At 46.0% G+C, this 24,896-nt stretch overlaps 1 protein-coding gene across 1 annotated transcript in view; it reads right to left on the reverse strand.

Annotated features, from left to right (window-relative positions):
• Positions 1-5,777: 5,777 nt before the first annotated feature.
• Positions 5,778-24,896, reverse strand: part of LOC140398270 (high affinity cGMP-specific 3',5'-cyclic phosphodiesterase 9A-like) — a 63,061-nt gene continuing 43,942 nt past the window's right edge. Inside the window, exons 13-18 of the mRNA XM_072486745.1 lie at positions 19,228-19,384; positions 15,409-15,522; positions 14,775-14,879; positions 12,400-12,528; positions 10,438-10,533; positions 5,778-6,490 (exon numbers count right to left, since the gene is read on the reverse strand). Of these exons, the coding sequence (XP_072342846.1) occupies positions 6,443-6,490; positions 10,438-10,533; positions 12,400-12,528; positions 14,775-14,879; positions 15,409-15,522; positions 19,228-19,384 (649 nt within the window). The 3' untranslated portion in view covers positions 5,778-6,442. The remainder of the gene's footprint in view (positions 6,491-10,437; positions 10,534-12,399; positions 12,529-14,774; positions 14,880-15,408; positions 15,523-19,227; positions 19,385-24,896) is intronic.

A 24,896-nucleotide genomic window follows, 5' to 3' on the forward strand; every position in this document is an offset into this window, starting at 1 on the left:
CTGAGGCACACCACTAGTCACCGGCTGCCATCCTGAGAAAGACCCCTTTATCCCCACCCTCTGCCTTCTGCCAGTGAGCCAATCCTCTATCCATGCCAGAATCTTACCCTTAACACCATGAGCTTTTAACATATTTAACAATCTCCTATGTGGCACCTTGTCAAAGGCCTTCTGGAAATCAAAATAAATCACGTCCACTGGTTCTCCTTTGTCTAACTTTATTGTTAATTCCTCAAAGAACTCTAACAGATTTGTCAGACACGACCTCCCTTTGGCAAAGCCGTGCTGACTCAGTCCTATTTTACCATGCACTTCCAAGTACTTCGCGATCTCATCTTTAATAACAGACTCTAAAATCTTCCCAATGACCGAAGTCAGGCTAACCGGCCTATAATTTCCCGTCCTCTGCCTCCCTCCCTTCTTAAACAGTGGTGTTACATTAGCCACTTTCCAGTCCTCTGGGACCTTTCCTGCCTACTGTGATTCCTGAAAGATCACCACCAATTCCTCCACAATCTCGTCAGCTATGTCTTTTAGAACCCTGGGGTGTAGTCCATCCAGTTCAGGTGGCTTATCCACCTTCAGACCTTTCAGTTTCCCCAGAACTTTCTCCTTAGTGATGACCACTGCCCCCTGATTCTCCTAGAGCTCTGGCATCCCACTGGTGTCTTCCACCATAAGACCATAAGAATAGGAGCAGAATTAGGCCACGGCCTATCGAGTCTGCTCCGCCATTCAATAATGGCTGATATTTTCTCATCCTCCTGCCTTCTCCCCATAACCCCTGATCCCCTTATTAATCAAGAACCTATCTATCTCTGTCTTAAAGACACTCAGTGATTGGGCCTCCACAGCCTTCTGCAGCAAAGAGTTCCACAGATTCACCACCCTCTGGCTGAAGAAATTCCTCCTCATCTCGGTTTTAAAGGATCGTCCCTTTAGTCTGAGATGGTGTCCTCTGGTTCCAGTTTATCCTATAAGTGGAAACATCCCTGCCACATCCACTCTATCCAGGCCTCGCAGTATCCTGTAAGTTTCAATAAGATCCCGCCTTATGCTTCTAGACTCCAATGACTCCAGACCCAGAGTCCTCAACCGTTCCTCATTTGACAAGTTCTTCATTCCAGGGATCATTCTTGTGAACAAGATTGACAGTATTGGCAGTCAGAGAGACCTAGGTGTACAGGTCCACAGGTCACTGAAAGGGGCAACACAGGTGGAGAAGGTAGTCAAGAAGGCATACGGCACACTTGCCTACATTGGCCGGGGCATTGAGTATAAAATTTGGCAAGTCATGTTGCAGCTGTCCAGAACCTTAGTTAGGCCACACTTGGAGTATTGTGTTCAATTCTGGTCGCCACACTACCAGAAGGATGTCGAGGCTTTAGAGAGGGTGCAGAAGAGATTTACCAGGACGTTGCCTGGTATGGAGGGCATTAGCTATGAGGAGAGGTTGAATAAACTTGGTTTGTTCTCACTGGAACGAAGGAGGTTGAGGGGCGACCTGATAGAGGTCTACAACATTATGAGGGGCATAGACAGAGTGGATAGTCAGAGACTTTTCCCCAGGGTAGAGGGGACAATTACTAGGGGGCATAGATTTAAGGTGCGAGGGGCAAGGTTTAGAGGAGATGTACGAGGCAAGTTTTTTTACACAGAGGGTAGTGGGCGCCTGGAACCCGCTGCTGGAGGAGGTAGTGGAAGCAGGGACGATAGTGACATTTAAGTGGCACCTTGACAAATATATGAATGGGATGGGAATAGAGGGATACAGACCCGGAAGTGTAGAAGATTTTAGTTTAGACGGGCAGCATGGTTGGCGCAGGCTTGGAGGGCCGAAGGGCCTGTTCCTGTGCTGTACCTTTCTTTGTTCTTTATTATTTGAACCTCCTCTGGACACTTCTAAGGCCTGCACATCCTTCCTTAGATATGGGGCCCAGAACTGCTCACAGTACTACAAATGGTGTCTGACCAGAGCCTTACACAGCCTCAGAAGTACCTCCCTGGTTTTGAATTCTAGCCACCTTCACATGAATGCTAACATTGCATTTGCCTTCTTAACTGCCGACTGAACCTGCACGTTAACCTTAACAGAATCGTGAACAAGGACTCCCAAGTCCCTTTGTGTTTCTGATTTCCTAAGCATTTCCCCATTTAGAAAATAGTCTAAGCCTAAACTCCTCCTTCAAACTGCACAACCTCACACTTTTCCACATTGTATTTCATTTGCCACTTCATTGCCCACTCTCCTAGCTTGTCCAAATCCTTCTGCAGCCCCCTTGCTTCCTCCAGTCCCTCTACAGGTCTTTGTATCGTCTGCAAACTTAGCAACAGTGCCTTCAGTTCCTTCTTCCAGATCATTAAAGTATATTATGAAAAGTTGTGGTCCCAGCACAGACCCCCGAGGCACACCACTATTCACCGGCTGCCATCCTGAAAAAGACCCCTTTGTCCCCACCTCTGCCTTCTGCCAGTCAGCAAATCCTCTATCCATGCCAGGATCTTACCCGTAACACCATGGGCTTTTAACTTATTTAACAGTCTCCTACGTGGCACCTTGTCAAAGACCTTCTGGAAATCTAAATAAATCACGTCCACTGGTTCTCCTTTGTCTAACTTCCTTGTTACCTCCTCACAGAACTCTAACAGATTTTTCAGACACAAACTCCCTTTGACAAAGCCATGCTGACTCTGTCCTATTTTACCTGCACTTCCAAGTACTTCGCGATCTCATCTTTAATGACAGACTCTAAAATCTTCCCAATGACCGAAGTCAGGCTAACCGGCCTATAGTTTCCCGTCTTCTGCCTCCCTCCCTTCTTAAACAGTGGTGTTACATTAGCCACTTTCCAGTCCTCTGGAACCCTTCCGGCCTCCAGTGATTCTTGAAAGATCATCGTCTCTTTCTATGCCTTTACATTGGCTTTTCTGCTGTCTGTGGTAATATCAGGTATTGCAGTACCTGAGAGGTGAATGACCATTGGCTAGACCGCGGGGTCTACCATTGGGTAATGTACATAGCCCAACCGATGCCGTCCCAGCAGCCTTCACTTCTGTAACATCGCTGCTGGGTACAGTTCTATCTGATTAAAGCTGAATCGATATGACTCCTCGTGGTCTCAAGAGTATTGATTGTGCATCAATTTAATCAGATAAGTACTTTTGAAGGATGGATCTCCGCATCAAGCCGGGGTGCCTTCAGTTCAGCCCTCACGCAGAAAACTCCGCCGCGATTTTTAAGCATTGGCTGGCGTGCTTTCAGAGCTTTTCAGAGATTGTGCATCACTGTCCTTGACTTCCCTCATCAACCATGGATGCCCTGTCTTCCCCTTAGCATGTTTCCTTCTCCTTGGGATGAATTTCTGCTGTGCCTCCCAAATAACCCCCCTGCCAATGCTGTTCCACTGTCTTCCCTGCTAGGCTCCTTTTCCAATCACCAATCAACTCTGACCAGCTCCTCCCTCATGTCTTTGTAGTTACCCTTATTTAATTGTAATACTGTTACATCTGATTCCAGCTTCTCCCTCTCAAACTGGAGGGTAAATTCTACCATATTGTGGTCACTGCTCCCTTAGCATTGCTTCACCTTAAGTTCCCTAATCAAGTCTGCCTCATTACACATCACCAAATCCAGAATTGCCTGTTCCCTCGTGGGCTCTACAACAAGCTGCTCCCAAAAAACATCTCTTAAACATTCCACAAATTCCTTTTCTTGGGATTCACTACCAACCTGATTTTCCCAGTCCACCTGCATATTGAAGTCCCCCATGATTATTGTGATATTGCCTTTTTTACATGCTGTTTCTATCTCCTGATTTATTTTCTGCCCCACATCCTGACTACTGCTCGGGGGCCTGTACATAACACCCATCAGGGTCTTTTTACCGTTGCGATTCCTCAGTTCTATCCACAGAGATTCTATGCCTGATCGTATATCGCTCCTAGCCATCGATTTAACTTCATTCCTTACTAACAATGCAACCCCACCCCCTTGCCCATCTGCGTGGACTAGAGGCGGTCTCTAGTCAAACAAATGCATCCTGCAGCCATCTATGGATGGCAGCAGGTTTATTCTGGCACGACTAGGGAAGAACAGGCTTTATTGCTGGTGATGGATTTATGAAACTCTCCAACAACTGAGGAAAGTACCTTGTGATGGTCACTTTTGTGATGCTTGATAAATCTTCAAACATTGAGAAATAGCAGTAAATAATTTACTGCACGTGTGTGTTGGGGGGCTGGTTTTACTTGTGGTCTTTTTTGTTGTTAAATAATTGGTTTCATAGAGTGTCTGTTTTGGTGTGGCTGATTTAGAAAATGTCCTTATTATTTACTGGGCCTGAGGTCAATCCAGTTGTTCGGATCAGTCTCAGCAATGAGAGACTACTTTGTGGACCTTGTACAGGTTTAGCACAATTGGGATGTCTCTGGTGTGTTCCTGGAGTTATGGATAATGGTTGGGATGAGGGAAGGCAGGGGGAACAGGGTGGTTTGTTCACCTAAGATCGCTGTCATGATATCCATATTAACATATCATGGTGCAATCACACACACACACTGATGGACAGATTGACGGACCAACCAACACACACACATCACAGCCAATCACCAGTGAGAGCACACGCACTATAAAACAGGGAACACCACAGTTCCCGCTCATTCCACCAGGAGATAGCTCAGAGCACAGAGCTCACAGCGTGCCACTCAGACATACACCATGTGCTGAGTGCCTCTCTAAGATAGTGTTAGGGCTGGGTCCACAGGTTAACTGGAGAAGTACGAACCACAGCCAGACGTTTACAGTTGTTATCCAGAATAATATAACAGAGTTGTACCATCTGCAGCAGTGTTGGTTCGTTTGTAGAGCGGAACACCCAACACGACAATAGCCATCTTTTATTATGGTTCTAAATACCAGTGTCCCATGAATATTTAACTGAAGAACATATGTCAAGGGGTACACTCCAGTGGGAATACAAATTTTCCAGAGGCCTTGAATTAAAATGGATTAATTCTTTCTGGTGAAATTAGTATAAATTCCAAAAAAATGTTCTTCCCAATGTTACAACCCTTTTTGAAAAAAATAAATCTGTGGCGTCAGTAATAAAAGACCTACATAGTTTCTAAAGCATTTAGGGCAAAACTAGTTTCTAAAGCATTTAGGGCAAAACTGTTTATGTCCCCAAGTGTTGCAAATATAAATTGTGCTGTTCATTGGAATGAATGTGACACTGGTGTTTATCTTTGAATGCTTATTAATATAGGTTACAGACAAATTGATGTAAATTTACTCAACTTATCATCCAATATTTTCTTCAATATCGTTCGTCCCAGAGTAGTAACAATAGTTTGTAATCCTGTAATTACATTATTTAATTTACATGTGACCATTACCTTTTTGGGGGGGATAAAAGAAACAGAAGTAAGCTCCTTGTTCCTCATCTTTGATTAACCCCTTTTCGTCCTTTGCCGAGAGGATCTTGACCATTTCTTGATGTTTGATTCATCGAGTCAGCCTTTCGAAGTTTTCCCAATGGCCAATTTTCACACGTAATCCCAGACAGCAAGTGGAGCAAACAACTCAATGGTGGGTCCACCACAGCTAAACCCGATCCAACACCCTCGACAAACCCAATAATTTCAGCAGGAGGCACTGGATAGTAATCAGGAATGCAGAATGGTTTATATCTCTCCCCAGTGTGGGAGCCCTGAGGCCACTTGGCTTACCACCATAACCAAGGCTTCCCTGGTTGCATTAATTGGAACAACATCAGCAGTTCATTTAGTAACTGAGCCATTTATTGGGAAGACCATGACCTTACTTTGAACTGATGAACCTTACATATTTGCAGTAAATTCCAAAAGATAGTTGAATATATACTTGAAAAGGGAAAATAAAATCATAGGGTTACGAGGGAGGAGCAGGGGAATGAGATCTATTGGATAGTTCTTTCAGAAAATATTAACACAAACTAAGTGATACAACATGTTGTACGTTGTTCTTTCACATCTCTCATCCAGATAGAATTCCTGCAGCATCATTTCAACTCACTTGCTACAATATGTTAAATTTCAGCTAATGTCGACAGCAATTCCTAGATATTACTTTTGCTGTTATCATTAATATTCTCTCGTGGGGCTCTTTCTCCTTCTGATGCTAGCTCCAGCTGTTATGACATCTCTCATCTGGCCAATCACCATAGGCTGTCCTTAGCTCAATCTCTTGACTATCTTTCTATGTTCCCATAATACACCATATTGGCGATATTCCCATTTGCTATATAATAATTCTATTTGAAAAACAATTTCAAATGCTTTAAGATAAAAACATTTCAACTCCTTTAATATTTTCTCATCCACATTTGGTTTCTGGTTACTTTGTATCAGAATTCCAGGACGGGTGAAAGAGCGCGAGTTCTTCAAAATCGACATACAAAGAAAATTATTTCTTCTGCCATCCAAGGGGAATATTTTCTGTTTTCTTCCGCAACTTGTAAAGTTAAAAAAAAAAGTTATTGTGGACAGTGTGGCATTGCAACGCTTTTTGAACACAAAATTAAAATTAAAAGATCACTTTTATTACAGCCTGCACGGTAGCACAGTGGGTAGCACTGTTGCTTCACAGCTCCAGGGTCCCAGGTTCGATTCCCGGCTTGGGTCACTATCTGTGTGGAGTCGGCACGTTCTCCTCGTGTCTGTGTGGGTTTCCTCCGGGTGCTCTGGTTTCCTCCCACAAGTCCCGAAAGACGTGCTGTTAGGTAATTTGGACATTCTGAATTCTCCCTCCCTGTACCCGAACAGGTGCCGGAGTGTGGTGACTAGGGGCTTTTCACAGTAATTTCATTGCAGTGTTAATGTAAGCCTACTTGTGACAATAAAGATTATTATTATCTTAAAAGAGTAACGACAGTGGGCTAGAAAATGTCACACAATAGTGAACTTCAGGTCAAATTCGCTTGGACTTCTTCTGCAACTAAGCATTGGAATTCTGAGGTGCCTCTGGTCTCCACTCCATATGACCTGATTCATCAAACAATAGAGAGGAAACACGAGTGAGGCCAATGTTAAATGCAAAGAATGCAGGGAGTGAGTTTGAACAGGCAGCTTAGAGTTTTCCATCTGAGACTCAATGGAAGGGGTAGTAACCAGTGGGGAAAATGGGCATCCTCATATGTGAAGGGTGGAAGAAGAGAAGAAAGAAAAGTTTCTCTGGGAGTTCCCAGCAGTCAGTTAGGTATTGGTAGAAGTCTGGGAAAAGGCCTGTCAAAGCTGCCCGAAGCCTCATGAAACCATACAGGAGAAAAATGTTTACCACAAGAGGACGTTGAATGACTGAGGGGTTCACTTATTTTCATTAATACATGGTGGACACGTAATAGGAGGTTATAATCTGTGGAACAGACTGTGACAAAGGTCTTGGGATATAAAGAAAGTATAATTTATATTTTTAAGCAAGTGTTGATGGATGGTTGCCATAGGAACAAAACATTCTCAGTATGACAGTGTGTGCATTCCATTCATTGATGCAGTAGCAGAGCTCCATGATGGAACAACAGCATGGGTTGATGAGGTTAGTTCGGATTTCCAAAAGGAGTTGAATAAAGTTCAGTGCAAGGAGTGTATGGGATGTTCAGGTCGAGGTAATATTCTTCTATGTTCAGTCGGCTGCAGCCCACTTGCAGGATGGACTGGAATCACTGTTTCTTTCCTGCACCCAACTCTCACTGCTGGCTCCAAGTGCCACACCATCTCAGCTAATTGAGGGCAGAACTGATGGACATGACATCACCTGAGTGGGTGGATGTCTTCCCTGACAAAGATAACGACCAGGGCAGAAGGAGTCCCTGTGGCTCAAATGACCATCATGTTCTGGATCAAAGGTGTAAGCACAGTTGTTGATATACTAGCTATGGATAAATGAGCAAGGAAAGCAAGGTCCCTTCAAGTCTTGGTCGGCAACCCACCTAGGAGAGGGGAAACTCGAAATCTAAACCTGTGGCTTGGAGACCTCGCTGCCGCCATCCTAGTTTGCTGGGCCAGAACAGATGAGCTGCAGACTTTAGGGGTGAGATCACAGTCCAAACTGTACGCCACCTTAAAGCTTCACAGCACAGGCAGGAAGGAAAACATTCTTCCACCCCAACTGCAATTCAACAAGAAAATCCTGTAGTGATAGCAAAGGGGTGAAAATGGCAGGTGTGAGCTGACACTGGCAGCCATAGTTCCAATCCTGCCTAAAACAGTAACTTCAGTGCAGTGTTAATGTGAGCCTACTTGTGACACTAATAAAGATTATTATAGGTGACTTAGGATATTGTTACATTTTGATGATGACCTACAGGCGAATCATCACCTGTTAGCACTGCGAGAGACCAAGCAGCCTTGCTCCTGAATTGGAGAGACGGCTAGAAAAGGTGGCCTAAACAAATGCTCGTCTCCCCACCACTCAGTTGACTTGTCGCAATCAATGGGCATCTCCTAATGAGGCCATATTACAACGGAGAAGGAAACGCAAACTCCAAATAGGACCTAGCAGGTATAGATAGTTCAAGTTTTTCCTTTTGTTTGATTGTAAAGGTATTTCTTTGATGTTAATGTGGTTAATTCTGTGTTTAAATTAAAGTTTGTTTTTAACATAAAATATACCAATTGGCCAGAGTCAGCACTCCCGGGGTGACGTATCCTCTCCTCACAATTTTACAAATTTAAAAAATCATGTTTGGTGATGTTGTCCGGTATCCTAACAAATATTGAGGTCTGGTCCAGTATCCAAATAAATATTGAGGTCTGGTCCAGTATCCAAATAAATATGGAGGTCTGGTCCAGTATCCAAATAAATATGGAGGTCTGGTCTAGTATCCTAACAAATCATAGAATCATAGAATTTGCAGTGCAGAAGGAGACCTTTCACCCCATCGAGTCTACACCAGCCCTTGGAAAGAGCACCCCATTTAAACCCACACCTCCACCCTATCCCCGTAACCCAGTAACCCCATCTAACCTTTTTGGACACTCAGGGCAATTTATCATGGCCAATCCACCTAACCTGCACATCTTTGGACTGTGGGAGGAAACCGGAGCACCAGGAGGAAACCCACGCAGACATGGGAAGAACGTGCAGACTCTGCACAGAAAGTGACCCAAGCCGGGAATCAAACCCGAGACCCTGGAGCTGTGAAGCAACTGTGCTAACCACTGTGCTACCGTGCTGCCCTTATATTGAGGTCTGGTCCAGTATCCTAACAAAAGGAACTGATCTGAATGCCATCAACCAATTTACCTATTTGAGAGTGTCATCTCATTTGATTTTTCCACAGACAACAAAGTGGGCCATTGGCTATCAAAAAGCAAATAGCACATTTGTAGGTGAATGTATAGTAACCACAGCCTCAGAGCACAGATGAAACTCAAGTGTTCAAAGCTGTTGTCCTCAACCCTCTTCTGTAAGGTACCGAGTCAAGAGTCCTGTACCATTGTCAGGTACTTCTTTGGAGCCGATCCATCGGTGCTGCGCCCATAGCATCCTTTGGGCTGCTTCAGAAACACTGAAATCCTGGGAACAGCTAATATCCCCAGCATAGAGGTCATCCTCCTGCAGAGCTAACTGCCTTGGGCGGGTCACGTTGCCCAGATGAATGACAGTCTCCTGCTCAAAATAATGTTGCCGAGAGAACTGACCTCATGTAAAAGGAACAGAGGAGCCCCATTGAAACATTTCAGGGACTCCCTGAAGATGTCGCTCTGTGTGCCACATCGAACATTGCCAATGGGAAGCACAGGCAGTCGGTCATGATGCCCAGATATGTCACATTGCAAGTGCTACAAGACACCTTTGAGACTGAGTGAAGAGCCAGCATAAAAGAGAAGTGGAGGAGGATAGATCCAATTGCCCCAAGCAGCAGTTACACCTTCGCCTGCATCCACTGTGGGAGAATCTGGAAAATCAAGAGAATTTGGGGCTGCTCGCCTCAGAGCAAAGAGGTTAATGGGTCACTTAACTGTTAAAAATCATGAAGGATTTGGCTGGAATAAATAAGGAAAATTATGCCCAGGAATGTCAGTATCCGAAGGATACAAAATGAAGGTAATTGGCAAAAGAAAAACAGAAGCAACCTGAGAATCTCGTCCATGCAAATTCTGCCCCATGCTTGAGAACATCTGTCGATGCTCCAAAAGGAACTAATTGGCTGTCACATTCTTTGGGACATCCCGAGGTTGTGAGACAAGCTCTATAAGTGGAAGTATTTCTTTTATGGAAAAGGCACTTTGGTTGGTCAGTGTTACCAATGCAATATACAAAAGGAGATTATTTTCCAGATCCAAAGCAAATCAAAACCATTAAAAACACATGACAGCTGAGACAGGACAACAAGTCATTGAGGACCTCCGATTGGAGGAAACTGCAATATCTACAGATCACTTAACGCATGTATTTACCTCATTCATTGCATCATTAATCTGTTTCAGCTCTTCGTAGCGGTCTCTAGAATCTCGCAGAGGCTGGACCATAGCTTCTTCAATCTGCGGGAATAACTAACAGCAAATATGGAATGATCAGTGCCAGTCAGTAGGAGTGGCATGGTGGTGCTATAATAGTCAACTTGGTCAGGCACAAACCTCATGTGATGTATTGTCCGCAGTGCAAATTTTTGGGTAATAAGTTTTAGGAAAATGTCTGTTTTATAGTATCTTGTATTCCCCTCCACATTATATAGTCAGACATAACAAATGAGATGGAAGATATTTCCTTTACACTGCCTTAAAACAATGCCTTAGAACAAATATTAAAGGAGAACACCTTTTGTGTCATTTCCCCTCCCACATGACAAATACAATCCTTGCACTGATGTAGTGCCTTTCATGAACTCAGGACGTTTCAAAATGCTTTGTGCCTATTGAAGTACTTTGTAATATTCTCGAGCATCCCTTGGGACAGTCTATTATATTAAAGGGGCTTATATTGTTATTGTGCATAGCAAGAGCTAATAATTGACCAATTAGTTAAGTTGGTTGTGGTGGTGGTGGTGGTGGGGGTAGGGGTGGGGGGGGGGGGGGGGGGGGGGGGGGGGGGGGGGGGGGTCCACATCTGAGAGAGTGCAGTACAAAAAATAATGTTTCTCAAATATACAGTGAGAATAAATGGTGCCAACACAATCATAAACTGGACTCTGCTCTCTAAATCAATGGGCCTGGTCATCATAGAATTGACAGTGTAGAAGGAGGCCATTCAGCCCGTTGAGTCTGCACTGGCTCTTGGAAAGAGCACCCTACCCAAGGTCAACACCTCCACCCTATCCCCATAACCCTGTAACCCCACCCAACACTAAGGGCAATTTTGGACACTAAGGGCAATTTATCACGGCCAATCCACCTAACCTGCACATCTTTGGACTGTGGGAGGAAACCGGAGCACCCGGTGGAAACCCACGCACACACGGGGAGAACGTGCAGACTCCGCACAGACAGCGACCCAAGCCGGAATCGAACCTGGGACCCTGGAGCTGTGAAGCAATTGTGCTATCCACAATGCTACCGTGCTGCCCAAGATGCATCACACTACTCGCATCCTTTAAAATGGGTAACATTGCACTCTAAATGGAGCCCTCACATTAAAAAGTGAAACCTTTTAAAACAAAACCATTTCAAAAGGGGACAAATAAACAGAGACTCCCCGTCTACCATTGGACTTTGATTCTGGACTTGCGTTGCCCTGTATGTCTTTCTTTCTCCATCTCTTGTGTATCGTATGAATGCACAAGTGGTGGCTACATAGTGCCACTGCCCCCCCACCCCCCTCCCATTTTGAGTGCGTGTGAATAAACAAACTCTCGAGTCCATCCTATCTCGAGTTTGCTGTGAGGTTATTAATGGAAATTGGATCACACCAAAACAGAATTTGGAAATTCACCACCGCTTAGAAAGAGAGGAAATCAAAATCAAACACCCTTTTTCCTTTGACAGGTGGTGATGGGAAAAATCGGAACTATTTAAGTCCCAGATTCTCCCAGAGGCCAAACATCTGTCCAGATCAGCATTGAAAATACTCATTGACTGGCTACCCACGGGTAGAGAATTTTAAAGACTCACAAGCCTGAGTGAAGAAATTCTTCCTCCGCTCATTCTGAAACGATGCTGCAGAGTTCAAAAATCTCCAGATGAAACAACCTTGTAGCATCGACCCTGTAAAGCCCCCTCAGAAATCTTAAATGTTACAATGAGTTTACTTCTCATTTTCATCAACTCCAGCAAGCACAGACCCAATCTACTCTTTTACACTTACAAAAAAAAAAATTCGCTATTTGCCTTTTGAATCACTTGCTGTACCTTAATTGAGGAAAGGAAGGGATCTCTGATTTAGTTCCAAGATCAAAAGAGGAATTGTATTCATTATTAACCTACTGTCATCAGTGTTTCAAATGTTGGTATGAGCACAAACTTGATGAATCCAATCTGAGCTGTGGGCTTGGTAACTTTATCGCGATCCATGAATGGGGCGACTGGAAGGCCTTCAGATTTCTCCCTGTCACTCTGTAATTAAACACAGGTAAACTATATTAAAGATGTATGTCTAGAACAAATAGTCTTTTTTAGACTCTCTTTATAAAGGAGACTTTTTAAGGATCAGCTTGATTCTAAACCCAAACTGATGAACCTCAACCCTAAAATCAAGTAAACCCTGACCTGTAAGCACATCAGTCTGAACTTTTATCTCAATCTGAACGTATGACTTAACTTAAATCTCATCCCAAAACAAAATTTATACCCGAATAGTAGACTCGAATAATTTATACCCGAATAGTAGACTCTAATATAAGCAAAGTTCAAGCTATCATGCTGATTTGATTTGGGTCCGGAACAAAATTTGAATTGAAGTGAAGTTAAACACTAACTTCACCTGAACTTTAACCCAAGTTTCAACACCACCTGAAAAACCAATTTTGGTTATTATCAGGAGGTAGAGGTGCCAAAAATGGTTCCAATAAGGAGCAACAAGAATGCTGCCAACCAATGAGCTGGATTTTTAATTGGGCTGAGGGTTCCATCCCTATCACAACCTCCCCCACCAACAGTCAGCAAAGAATCATAGCATTTACAGTGCAGAAGGAGGCCATTCAGCCCATCGAGTCTGCACCGGTTCTTGGAAAGAGAACCCTACTTAAGCCCACACCTCCACCCCATCCCATAACCCAGCAGCCCCACCTAACCCGAGGGCAATTTAGCATGGCAATTCCACCTAACTTGCACATCTTTGGACTGTGGGAGGAAACCCACACAGACACGGGGAGAACATGCAGACTCCGCACAGACAGTGACGCAAGCCGGGAATCGAACCTGGGACCCTGGAGCTGCGAAGCAACTGTGCTAACCAGTGTGCAACCATGCTGCCAAAATCACAGGGGATCTCACCTCCACTGCAGCGGGTTGCTCTGTAGGGTTCAATTGACTGGTCAGGCTGTTAGTTGGTTTAAGGAGGAACTTCCATCCCACCCGGGGAGGAAGTCCAATCTTAGAGAGCCGCTAGAGAATTAAATGGCCAATGGCCAGCATCATTCTGGACCCAGTCACACCACCTCCTCCAGCCCACAACAACAATAATAATAATAATAATCTTTATTGTCACGAGTAGGCTTACATTAACACTGCAATGAAGTTACTGTGAAAAGCCCCTAGTTGCCACATTCCGGCACCTGCTCGTGTATACAGAGGAAGAATTCAGAATGTCCAAATTATCTAACAGCATGTCTTTTGGGACTTGTGGGAGGAAACTGGGGCATCCAGAGGAAACCCACGCAGACACGGGGAGAACGTGCAGACTCCAAACAGACAGTGACCCAAGCCGGGAATCGAACTTGGATCCTGCAGCTGTGAAGCAACAGTGCTACCCACTGTGCCGCCCAAGGAGCCAATGCTGAAGTTTAAGGTAAGTTGAGATGGCGGGGGGGGGGGCAGGGATGTTACCAGGTCCCAGGCTGGCAGACCCCAATAAAAGGGGGCTGGGGGAGAGGGTGGCAAACTGTAATTGGTCCAGGTGTCCTTTTAAGAAAGAAACCACCAACACCAGCTTGCACAGTGAAAACTGCTGGACTGGGTACTTGGCGTGGGCATTACCTGCTGCTGATAAAACTGAAGTGGAATGAGTGGGTTGGTAGTGGGCACAGTATTCGTGGCATTTGGCCCCTCCCTCTGCCACACACAGAAATCAAATTACCAAAAGGAATAGTGGCAGATAAAGAGAAATATTAATACAAATTTTTAAAGGATATGGATTCAGGATTAGATTAATTAGTATGTGAGGATGGTCATACGTAGTACATTTATCAGTATAAACCAGTTATGTCAAATGGTCTGTTTAACTTTAAGTCAATTCCATGAAGATTGTTGTGTAGAAGCTCTTTGTGTTCATCCAGTATAAGAGTCAGAGGACATACATACATTCAGCAACTTCCTGTGGGATGCAACTTAGAGGAGCTATTTCACACCAGTTCAAGGAATGGACTGTCAATGGATTTACTGAATATACACTTGACAAAGTATTTGGAAAAGACATTGATAATTTCCTGATTTAACACATAATAGAGACCTGGCACCATATTACCCCTAAAATTATTCAGCCAACATGGCAAGATCAGATGGACTTTTAAATAGTTTTGAAATACACATTTAACTATTTTATTTTAAACATGTGAAATGTTTGGAACAAAATGCCAGAGGGCTTAGTAAAAACTAGAATGTTACTACAGTTTGCAACCGTTATTTTGCAATGTGCCTTTCACCTGTGTAAAGTATTCTTCAAGCAAGCAGTCAACCCAAGGATCAGCCACCTCTGTTGGCCGCACTTCATTGGAAATATCACAGCACTTGATAAGAAGCATTTTCAGCTGGGAAAAAGGAGGAACATTTTTTTTTGAAGTGAGCACATGCATTCTGCTTTGTCACAATCTGAAACAACTAACCTTCAACAGTCTTTCCCTTCTGGCAATTTTCAGCTTTACAACCTCTCCTGAGGCCCAGTTGGCCCCAGAAGCACAGAATGTTTAAGTTATTCTCAATTTTTCCCTTTATATAAAAGGGTCAGATATTGATAAATAAGCCATATTTTTACCTTGACCCAGTTGAGGCCTTCTTCTGTTGCTCAATTACTGAGCATTGGGAAGACCAGGAATGCAGAACTTTCTAGCTTAGAAATTCCCTCCCACATCTCTAATAACACAGCCTCCAAATAGACCCAGACAGAAATTCATGGACAGTATATTCCAGGCCCATCAATGTTTCATCTAATCTGCAGCTCTTTGGGTTGACTGACTCCGGGGACTATGCCAAGGGGCCTGCAGACATTTTGTAGCCAGTAACTCTTAATTTGCAGTCTAAAATGGGTCATGCATTAGTCTGAATGTTAGTTTTACTTACACTTATAATGTGTTCTTCGTTTAAGAAGTCAAAAGTGGCAACTTTAGGTTTGAATGTGTCCAGTATCTCTCCATGTCGAGCCATGTCTGTCGCTAGGATCAGTTTAATAATTCCCTGTAGAAAAGGCAGGAGAGTGGGCAGAGAATATTAGAAAACACATGTCTGGCCGACAACAATTGCAGTCAGTCATTTATGGGGAAAGGGTGAGCAGGAATATCGAACCAGGTGTCGGGCATTCGACTTTTCAAGCCTGTTGTGCCATTAATTAAGTCACATCTGCTCTGTAGCTCTACTCCATGTACACATCTTTCATCCATATCACTCAGCATCCTCCTGTTACAGAGTCATTTTGAGTACAGTGTGTTCTTATAAACCTTTCTCCTATGTAATTGTTTTACTAGCGTCTGTTGTGGGTTCAGAGCATGTGTGAGCTTTGGGCGGGTTTTCTTAGTCTGCAAGAGAGAACCTGCAGGCAAGACCTGTTTTACTAGAGCTCCTGGTTTCATAGTTATTACTGTTATTGTTAAACTTTGTTCTTCAAGTTCCTTTTTGTAAACAACGCATTTGACTACCTACTTTGTGGTTTCCGGCTACCGCACCGCCTATCCATCCCAATCTTGACAGCTATTTCAGGATGAGTTCCCGATTTCCCCTACTCCTGTGTATGAGGATATGCTTTCTGAATTCACTCCCGGATGTCTTGGCTCTAATAATAGGCCTAGCTTGGTTTGGTTTCACAGCCTCACAGAATCGTTACGGTGCAGGAGGTGGTCATTTGGCCCATCAGGCCTGCAACGGGTCTCCAAATGAGCATCATGACTCAGTGCCATTTCCCTGCCTTTACCCATACCCCTGAACATCTTGTCATGCCCTCTTGAATGCATCCATTGAAGTTGCCTCCACCACACTTCTAGGCAGTGCTTTCCAGACCAGAACCTCTCGACGTGTGAAAATGTTTTTTCTCACATCACATTAGCTTCTTTTGCAAATCAATGTGCCTTCTCATTCATGATCCTTTTATGAGCTTCTCCCTAGCTACTCGATCCAGCCCCCTCATGATTTTGAACATCTTCGTCAAATCTACTCTGAGCCTTCTTCTCTCCAAGGAGAACAGTCCCAACCCCTCCAATCTATCCTCACAACTGAAGTTTCTCACCTCTGGAACCGTTCTTGTAAACCTCTTCTACACTCTTTCCAATGCGTTCACATCCTTCCTATAGTGTGGCACCCAGAACTGTGCACAATACTACTCCAGCTGAGGTCTAACTAGTGTCTTGTATAACTTCAGCTTAACCTCCTTGCTCTTGTACTCTACGCCCCTATTAATAAAGCTGAGGATACTGTATGGTTTATTAACTGCTCTCTGCATTGGTCCTGCAGAGGACCCCTGGGGATCTCCACTACAAACCTTCCTCCAGCCCCCAAATTATCGTTTGACCTTACTCTCCGCTTCCTATTATTCAGCCAATTTTGTATTCACATCGCTACTGTCCCTTTTATGGCCCAAGTGCAAAACTGCAAAACAAACCATATTTTCGACCAAGTTGAGCTTTGCTCAGACAGCTTGGTTCAGTCACACAACACTTGGCTTCCAGTCAGAATATTGTATGTTCAACTAGCACTTCAGGTGAAATGCTGAGGGAGTACTACATTGTTATCCTGCTGTATTTCGGATGAAATCTTAAACTGACGCCTGGGATAGCTCTTTACCTAGGTGCAAAAGTTCCCGTTCACTTTTTCAGAGAAGAGCAGGGAGTTCTTACAGAATTCTGGCCAGCGTTCGTCCCTCAACTAAAATCAACATAAATTCACTCATCCCATTGCAGCTTGCAGAGAAATTAATTGCTTACAAAATTAATTGGCTGTGAACTGCTCGGAGACACCCGGAGGTTATCAAATTCAATGCAAGTCTTTTCTTTCGCTTTGGGAATTGACTTGAAACAGGACATCAATGTATACAGAAATATACTGGGCGAAATTGAACGGCTGCACCCGACTCAGGAAGCGACGCGGCTGGTAAATCTTGCGAATGGCCTCTCGCTATGACCCAAATCTGCATATTAAAGTGTGCAGTTAGGCTCTCCCAGGGTGGTCTCCCAGGTGATCGGGGGCCCATGAGTGGTTGGGCTCTGGGCAGGGTAGTACCCTGGCATGCCACATGCCACCTGGGCAGTGCCAACTGGGTACCAACTGGGCATTTTACCCATGGGTGCCCTTCCCTTGTGAGGTGGAGGATATTTTGACTTCCTTATAGGGAATTTGGGTTGTTGCGGGGGGTCGGTCCAGAGGTCGTGGTGGGGGCTACGGGATTGAGGCGCCGGCGGAGTTTGTTAGTGCAGGAAATGGAACGGAGTGCGTCGGCAGCAGGACATTCCTCGCTGAGGGCACAAAATGAAACAGAGTCCGGTCTGATAGTGGGGTCGTTCTCGGCACTGCCTGCACCGGGTAATACCTGTCTAAACGCACGCAACACAGGACTCCGTTTCATTTCTGTTTGATCGCACCCACTGATCTAATAATAATAATAATTATCTTTATTAGTGTCATAAGTAAGCTTTCATTAACACTGCTATGAAGTTACTGTGAAAATCCCCTAGTTGCCATACTACGGTGCCTGTTCGGGTACACTAAGGAAGAATTCATAATGTCCAATTCACCTAATAAGCACGTATTTTGGGACTTGTGGTGGGAGGAAACCAGAGCACCCGGAGGAAACCCATGCAGACACGGAGAGAACATGCAGACAGTGACCCAAGCCAGGTATCAAACCCGGGCCCTTGGTGCTGTGAAGCAACAGTGCCAACCACTATGCTACAGTGCACGAGACCAGGATTCCACATTGTGCCAGACCACATTATCTAGAACAAGTGCACAGTATCAGACTGATTTAGAACTAATCATTACACTGTTCAATATTACTCTTATCTAGAACACAACAACATCTAGTATCCTGTGTTCAACAGGACATTAACAAAACAATATTTATACAGTACATACTGTATTGTAAATACTGTGTTGTATACAATACACGTTGAGTAACTATGTTAAAAGGAGAGTGTAGGAAATTTGCAAGTTTTAAAAAAGTAAATAAAGACAGGATAAACCAAACGGATTTGATAAAGAAAAGTGGTGTGCTGCTCCACATTTCACGGAGTCCAAGCAAGTATTGCTGAAAAAGGACATTTTGCAAGAATGGCAGTTTAAGGGAAAAACCACAATTTATACTCTATGGGAAGAGAATGCTGATGGATTGGCAAGTGATCTCTGATTGGTAGAAGCGTTGCCACCGTGAATGCACCAGTTGATGGTGACTGACAGATAACTGCCAAGTTTTGCATTCCCCAAGCCATTCACCACCCTGACTTGAAAATATATCGCCGTTACTTCACGGTCGTTGGGTCAAAATCCGGGAAGTCCCTACCAAACAGCTCACTACCACCTTCTCAAGAACAATTAGGGATGGGCAATATGCTGGCCTAGCCAATGATGTTTATATCCCATAAATGAATTTTTAAAAATGTTATTTTACATCGTATCATAAGCAATGCAGACATTGGGAACATGCAGTGAACAAACTTAATTTAAAAAGCAATAATTGATTCAAGTAACTGATGAATGTTCAGCAACTAAATAATGAAAAAGTCATGAAGTGAATTCCAGGGGTGTGGAAACACATTGAATGAAGCTTGGTAAGATTATGTAAAAAGGAACTGGAAATGTGAGATTGCATCGGAGGGTTTATAAGAAGTGAGCTCATCTGTCGCATTCAGATGCTGCTGGGGCAGCTGTAGGTCGCCAGTAAACACCATGACCACTGACCTGTCTAATCCGTTTGAAGATCTCCGGATCCACATTAGCGAAGATATTGCATTCTGGCTGAGAGAGAATCTGAAAGGCGACGGCACAGTGATGATTCTCCAGAGGGGAAATGTCGTTGTATCGGACAGCAAGCTCAGTGCGGGCATTAATCTGGTATCTGAACAACATTTGGAAAACAGACACCTCACTTAAGGTTTCACCATCTGTTTTGTAGGTTAGGTCTCAAACATAGTCTGAATGATCCAGGAATCCCCACAAATACTCAATCAGGAAACAATTCCAACACAGACTCCCCTACGAAACACAGTGTCCAATCCACACATTGCCTCTGTCCAATACACTGCGCAACTCAGGTAACTCCCCATGCAGGAGTGAAGAGAAAAGTCAAAACTGGAAAGGAGACTGACAATCTGGGTAAGATCAAGCAGATTCCAGCAGGTAAGGGCAGAACGTCTAACAATGGCAATCGGACAACAGCAAAAGCTCACATTGGAGAAAGTTAGTAAAAGGTAAAAATTAAAGGGCGGCACAGTGGTTAGCACTGATCTCTCACGGCGCCAAGGACCCAGGTTCGAACCCGGCCCCGGGGCACTCTCCGTGTGGAGTTTGCACATTCTCCCTGTGCCTGCTTGGGTCTCTCACCCCCACAACCCAAAGATGTGCAGGGTAGGTGGATTGGCTGCACTAAATTGCCCCTTAATTGGAAAAAAAAAGTTAAAGTTAGAAGTACTACACATGAATGCATTTGTAACAAGATAGATGAATTAATGGCATGAAAATTGATAAATGGGTTTGATGAAGTATCCATTTTGCAGTTGTTGCAGGGTGATCAAAGTTGGGGAAGTAAATAATTCAGAGTATTTGACTTTTATACAAGACGGACAGAATGGAAAAAGGGAATGATGTTGCAGTAAAGGATACCATAAAAGAGAGAAAGGATCTGCACTCAGAAAATCAGGACGTAGAATCAGTATAGCTGGAGCTAAGAAATAAAAAAAACATTGAAAACATTAGTGAGTTTTGTGGTAATATCAGGTATTGTGGTACCCGAGAGGTGGATGACCATTGGCTAGACCCAGGAGTCTACCATTGGCTGATGTACGTAGCTCCGCCCTGAGAGGCAGAGTATAAGAACCGATGCCGTCCCAGCAGCCTTCACTTTCTGTATCGAAGCTGCTGGGGAACAGTTCTAGCAGATTAAAGCCTATTAGTTATGACTCACCTTGTCTCGAGAATAATTGATTGCGCATCAATTTAATTTGCTACAACTTCAGTTGAAAGGATGGATCTTCGTATCAAACCGGAGTGCCTTCAGCTCAGCCCCCACGCGGACAACTCTGCTGCTATCTTCAAACATTGGCTGGCATGTTCTAAGGGCTACCTCGACACGGCCGCTGACATCCCCACGGAAAGACAAAAGATACACCTTCTACGCTCGCGGGTCAGCCCTGGGATCTACCCTCTGATCGAGGAGGCGGAGAATTATGCTGCAGCTATCGAGCTGCTACAAGGACATTATATCCGCCCTGTGAACCAGGTCTATGCCCGTCACCTGCTGGCGACTAGGAGACAAAGCCCCGAAGAAACGCTGGAAGACTTCTATCGGGTGCTGCTGGTGCTGGGCCGAAAATGTGGCTGCCCGCCAGTTTTGGGGAACGAGCACACGGAACTTTTGATCAGGGATGCTTTCGTGGCAGGTATGACTTCCCCCGATATCCGCCGAAGGCTCCTAGAAATGGACACACTGGAACGTACTGAGGCACGGGCCCTGGCGGGGTCCATGGACGTTCCGTATAACGCGCTGGCTTTTGCTCCCGGATGTGCGGCGGCCCCCTGGGCTGTGTGGCACCCCATTGCGGCAGCCCCTCAGGCCTTCCCTCTGACCCCGCAAGCCTGCGCAGCGAGATGGCCCGCTACCGCTGCCGGACAACGCTGTTTCTTCTGCGGGCAGGCGAATCATCCCCGCCCGCGCTGCCCGGCCCGCACCACCACCTGCAAAGGGTGCGGCAAGAAGGGCCACTATGTCGGGGTCTGCCAGGCCCGCGCCGTGGCCTCCAGCGACTATCGGCAGCCCCCTTTTCAGGCCCCGGCCATCCAGCGTCCACCGCCACCCCCCTATCCTCAGGCCGTGTGCGACCCGTGGCCGCGACCATTTTGCCCCCCGGCCACCATGCTGGATGGGTGAGCGCCGCCATTTTGTCCCTCGCCGCCGCCATCTTCTTCATCCCCGGACTCCATGTGCGACACATGGTTGACGGCATCTTGGATGGGGCCGCAGGCCCCCAGCACAGCCGACTACACACTGCCCGACCAGAACTCTCCATTACTGCACCTGGCCTCGGTGACTGTGGACCAGATCCGGCCCCGGACGCTTGCGAAAGCTACAATGACGATCTCCATCAAAGACCACGTGACACCGTGCTTGATCGACTCTGGGAGCATGGAAAGCTTTGTTCACCCCGACACGGTAAGGCGCTGTTCTCTTGTCACCCATCCCGTAAACTAAAGGATTTCCCTGGCCTCCGGGTCACACGCGGTGGAGATAAAGGGGTTCTGCCTAGCGAACCTCACTGTCCAAGGCAGGGAATTCTGCATTTTCCGCCTGTACGTCCTGCCGCACCTCTGCGCAGCCACCCTCCTTGGGCTAGATTTCCAATGCTATCTTCAAAGCCTGACTTTTAAATTTGGCGGCCCTATTCCCCCACTTACTGTCTGCGGCCTCGCGACCCATGACCAGCAGGACCACGACACCAACCTCCGAAAAGTTCTCCAGACCGCGAATATCCTTAATCTGACCTACAACAAGGATAAATGCGTGTTTAGCACCGACCGTCTAGCCAGTCTAGGCTACGTACTGCGAAGTGGAGTCATAGGCCCCGACCCTGAGCGCATGCGCCCCCTCATGGAGTTCCCCCTCCCTCACTGCCCCAAGGCCCTAAAGCGCTGCCTCGGCTTCTTCAGCTAATATGCACAGTGGGTCCCCAATTACGCAGACAAGGCTCGACCCCTGATCCAGTCCACAACCTTCCCCCTGTCGACGGAGGCCCGCCAAGCCTTCTGCCGCATCAAAGCAGACATTGCAAAAGCCACGAAGCGCGCCATCGACGAGTCCCTCCCCTTCCAGGTCGAGAGCGATGCATCCGACGTAGCTCTGGCGGCCACCCTCAACCAAGCGGGCAGGCCCGTGGCTTTCTTCTCCCGTACTCTCCATGCTTCCGAAATTCGCCACTCCTCAGTCGAAAAGGAGGCCCAGGCCATAATAGAAGCTGTGCGACACTGGAGGCATTACCTGGCCGGCAGGAGATTCACTCTCTTCATGGACCAACGGTCGGTTGCCTTCATGTCCGATAATGCACATCGGGGCAAGATTAAGAACGACAAGATCTTGAGGTGGAGGATAGAGCTCTCAACCTACAATTACGAGATCTTGTCCCGTCCCGGGAAGTTGAACGAGCCTCCTGATGCCCTGTCCTGCGGCACTTGTGCCACCGCACAAGTGGACCGCCTCCGATCCCTCCACGAGGACCTCTGCCACCCGGGGGTCACTCGTTTCTTTCATTTTATCAAGACCCGCAACCTGCCCTACTCCATCGAGGAGGTCAGGACAGTCACCAGGGACTGCCAAATCTGCGCGGAGTGCAAACCGCACTTCTACCGGCCAGAGAGGGCGCACCTGATAAAGGCTTCCCGTCCCTTTGAACGCCTCAGCATGGACTTCAAAGGCCTCCTCCCCTCCACCGACCGCAACACGTATTTCCTGAACATGATTGACGAGTACACCCGGTTCCCATTCGCCATCCCCTGCTCAGACATGACCACAACCACCGTCATCAAGGCCCTCCAGGGTATCTTTACACTGTTCGGTTTCCCCGCATACATTCACAGTGATAGGGGGTCCTCCTTTATGAGTGACGAACTGCGTCAATTCCTGCTCAGCAAAGGCATCGCCTCGAGCAGGACGACCAGTTCAAACCCCCGGGGAAACGGGCAGGTTGAGAGGGAGAACGGAACGGTCTGGAAGACCGTCCTGCTGGCTCTACGGTCTAGGAATCTCCCAGTCTCCCGCTGGCAGGACGTCCTCCCGGTGGCCCTTCACTCCATTCGGTCGCTGCTCTGTACTAATACAAATCAGACACCTCATGAATGTCTCCTTGTTTTCCCCAAGAAGTCCTCCGGGACCTCGCTCCCAACCTGGCTAGCGACACCCGGACCCATCCTGCTTCGGAGACATGTGAGGGCGCACAAGTCGGACCCGTTGGTCGAGAGGTCCACCTGCTGCACGCCAACCCTCAGTGCGCCTATGTAGTGTTCCCTGACAGCCGCCAAGACACGGTCTCCCTTCGGGACCTGGCGCCCGCCGGAGCCCCACGCGCACCCGCACTATTGCCCCCACCCCCACCCTCCCCGCAGCACCTGACCGGAGGGTCAGTACTCCCGCCGACCCTACCTAGGCCCGAACAAGCACCGACGCCCCCTACAGGTGCCCCTGCCCACTTTTCACCCCAACAGCGCCGCCTAGGGGTGACGAAGCTGCCTGGGAGGACAACACCACGTTCCCGGAGTCGCAACCGCCGGGACCCCCATCAGGATCACCGCCGAAGCCCAGACGCTCCAGAAGGATGACCAGGCCACCTGATCGACTGATTGCTGCACCGTGAACACTTTGCTATTACCCTCGACATTACGGCACCTCCATACCTGGTCCTACCATGCGAAAGGCGACATTAACGCTGGCCATCACCCCACTGGGTTCTTTTTAACGGGGTGAATGTGGTAATACCAGGTATTGCGGTACCTGAGAGGTGGATGACCATTGGCTAGACCCAGGAGTCTATCATTGGCTGATGTACATATACTCTGCCTCTCAGGGCGGAGCTAAGAACCTATGCCATCCCAGCAGCCTTCACTTTCTGTATCGAAGCTGCTGGGGAACAGTTCTAGCAGATTGAAGCCTATTAGTTATGACTCACCTTGTCTCGAGAGTAATTGATTGCGCATCAAGTTTATGCCCTCCCTAAAAGTAATCATAGCATTGGGCAGAGTATAAATCAGGAACTTAGAGGAACATGTAACAAGGAGAAGCAAAAGTCCTGGGGGACACATAAACTGGACAAACTAATTTAGCAGAAATGCTCAGAGGAAGAGTTCATGGGATGTTTTTGAGACAAGTTTGTTAAAAAAAGTTCCAGAAAATCAGGTTTTTTAGATCTAATATGGTGTAATGAAGGCAGGGTTAATTACTGATCTGATAGTAAATAATCCCCTGGAGAAGAGTGACCATAATATGGCAGGCTTTTATATGAACATGGAGAGTAATGCGGTTAATTCTGAAACTGGGCCTTAAATTTAAACAAAGTCAGTTATGAGTAGCCATTTGTTGGAGGTAGATTGGGAAATTAAGTAATGGCGGTAAATAAGAATTAAATCATTTAAACAAAACAATCATTCATAAAAAATGTACATTTCTTTCAGGAGTAAAAACTCCATTGGAAAAGTAGGACAGCTAACCTGAGAAGTTAAGAATAGTGGTACCTTGAAAAGAGCATTACAATGTTGGCAAGACTGAAGATTTTGTAAAAAAGCAAAGGAAAACCAAGAAAGTGATTGAAAAAAAAAAAAGCAGAAAATAGAATGGAGCAAATTAACAAGAAATACAAAAAACTGGAATG

The sequence above is a fragment of the Scyliorhinus torazame genome, chromosome 21 (assembly GCF_047496885.1).
Source record: "Scyliorhinus torazame isolate Kashiwa2021f chromosome 21, sScyTor2.1, whole genome shotgun sequence".
In the NCBI taxonomy this organism is placed as follows: Eukaryota; Metazoa; Chordata; class Chondrichthyes; order Carcharhiniformes; family Scyliorhinidae; genus Scyliorhinus; species Scyliorhinus torazame.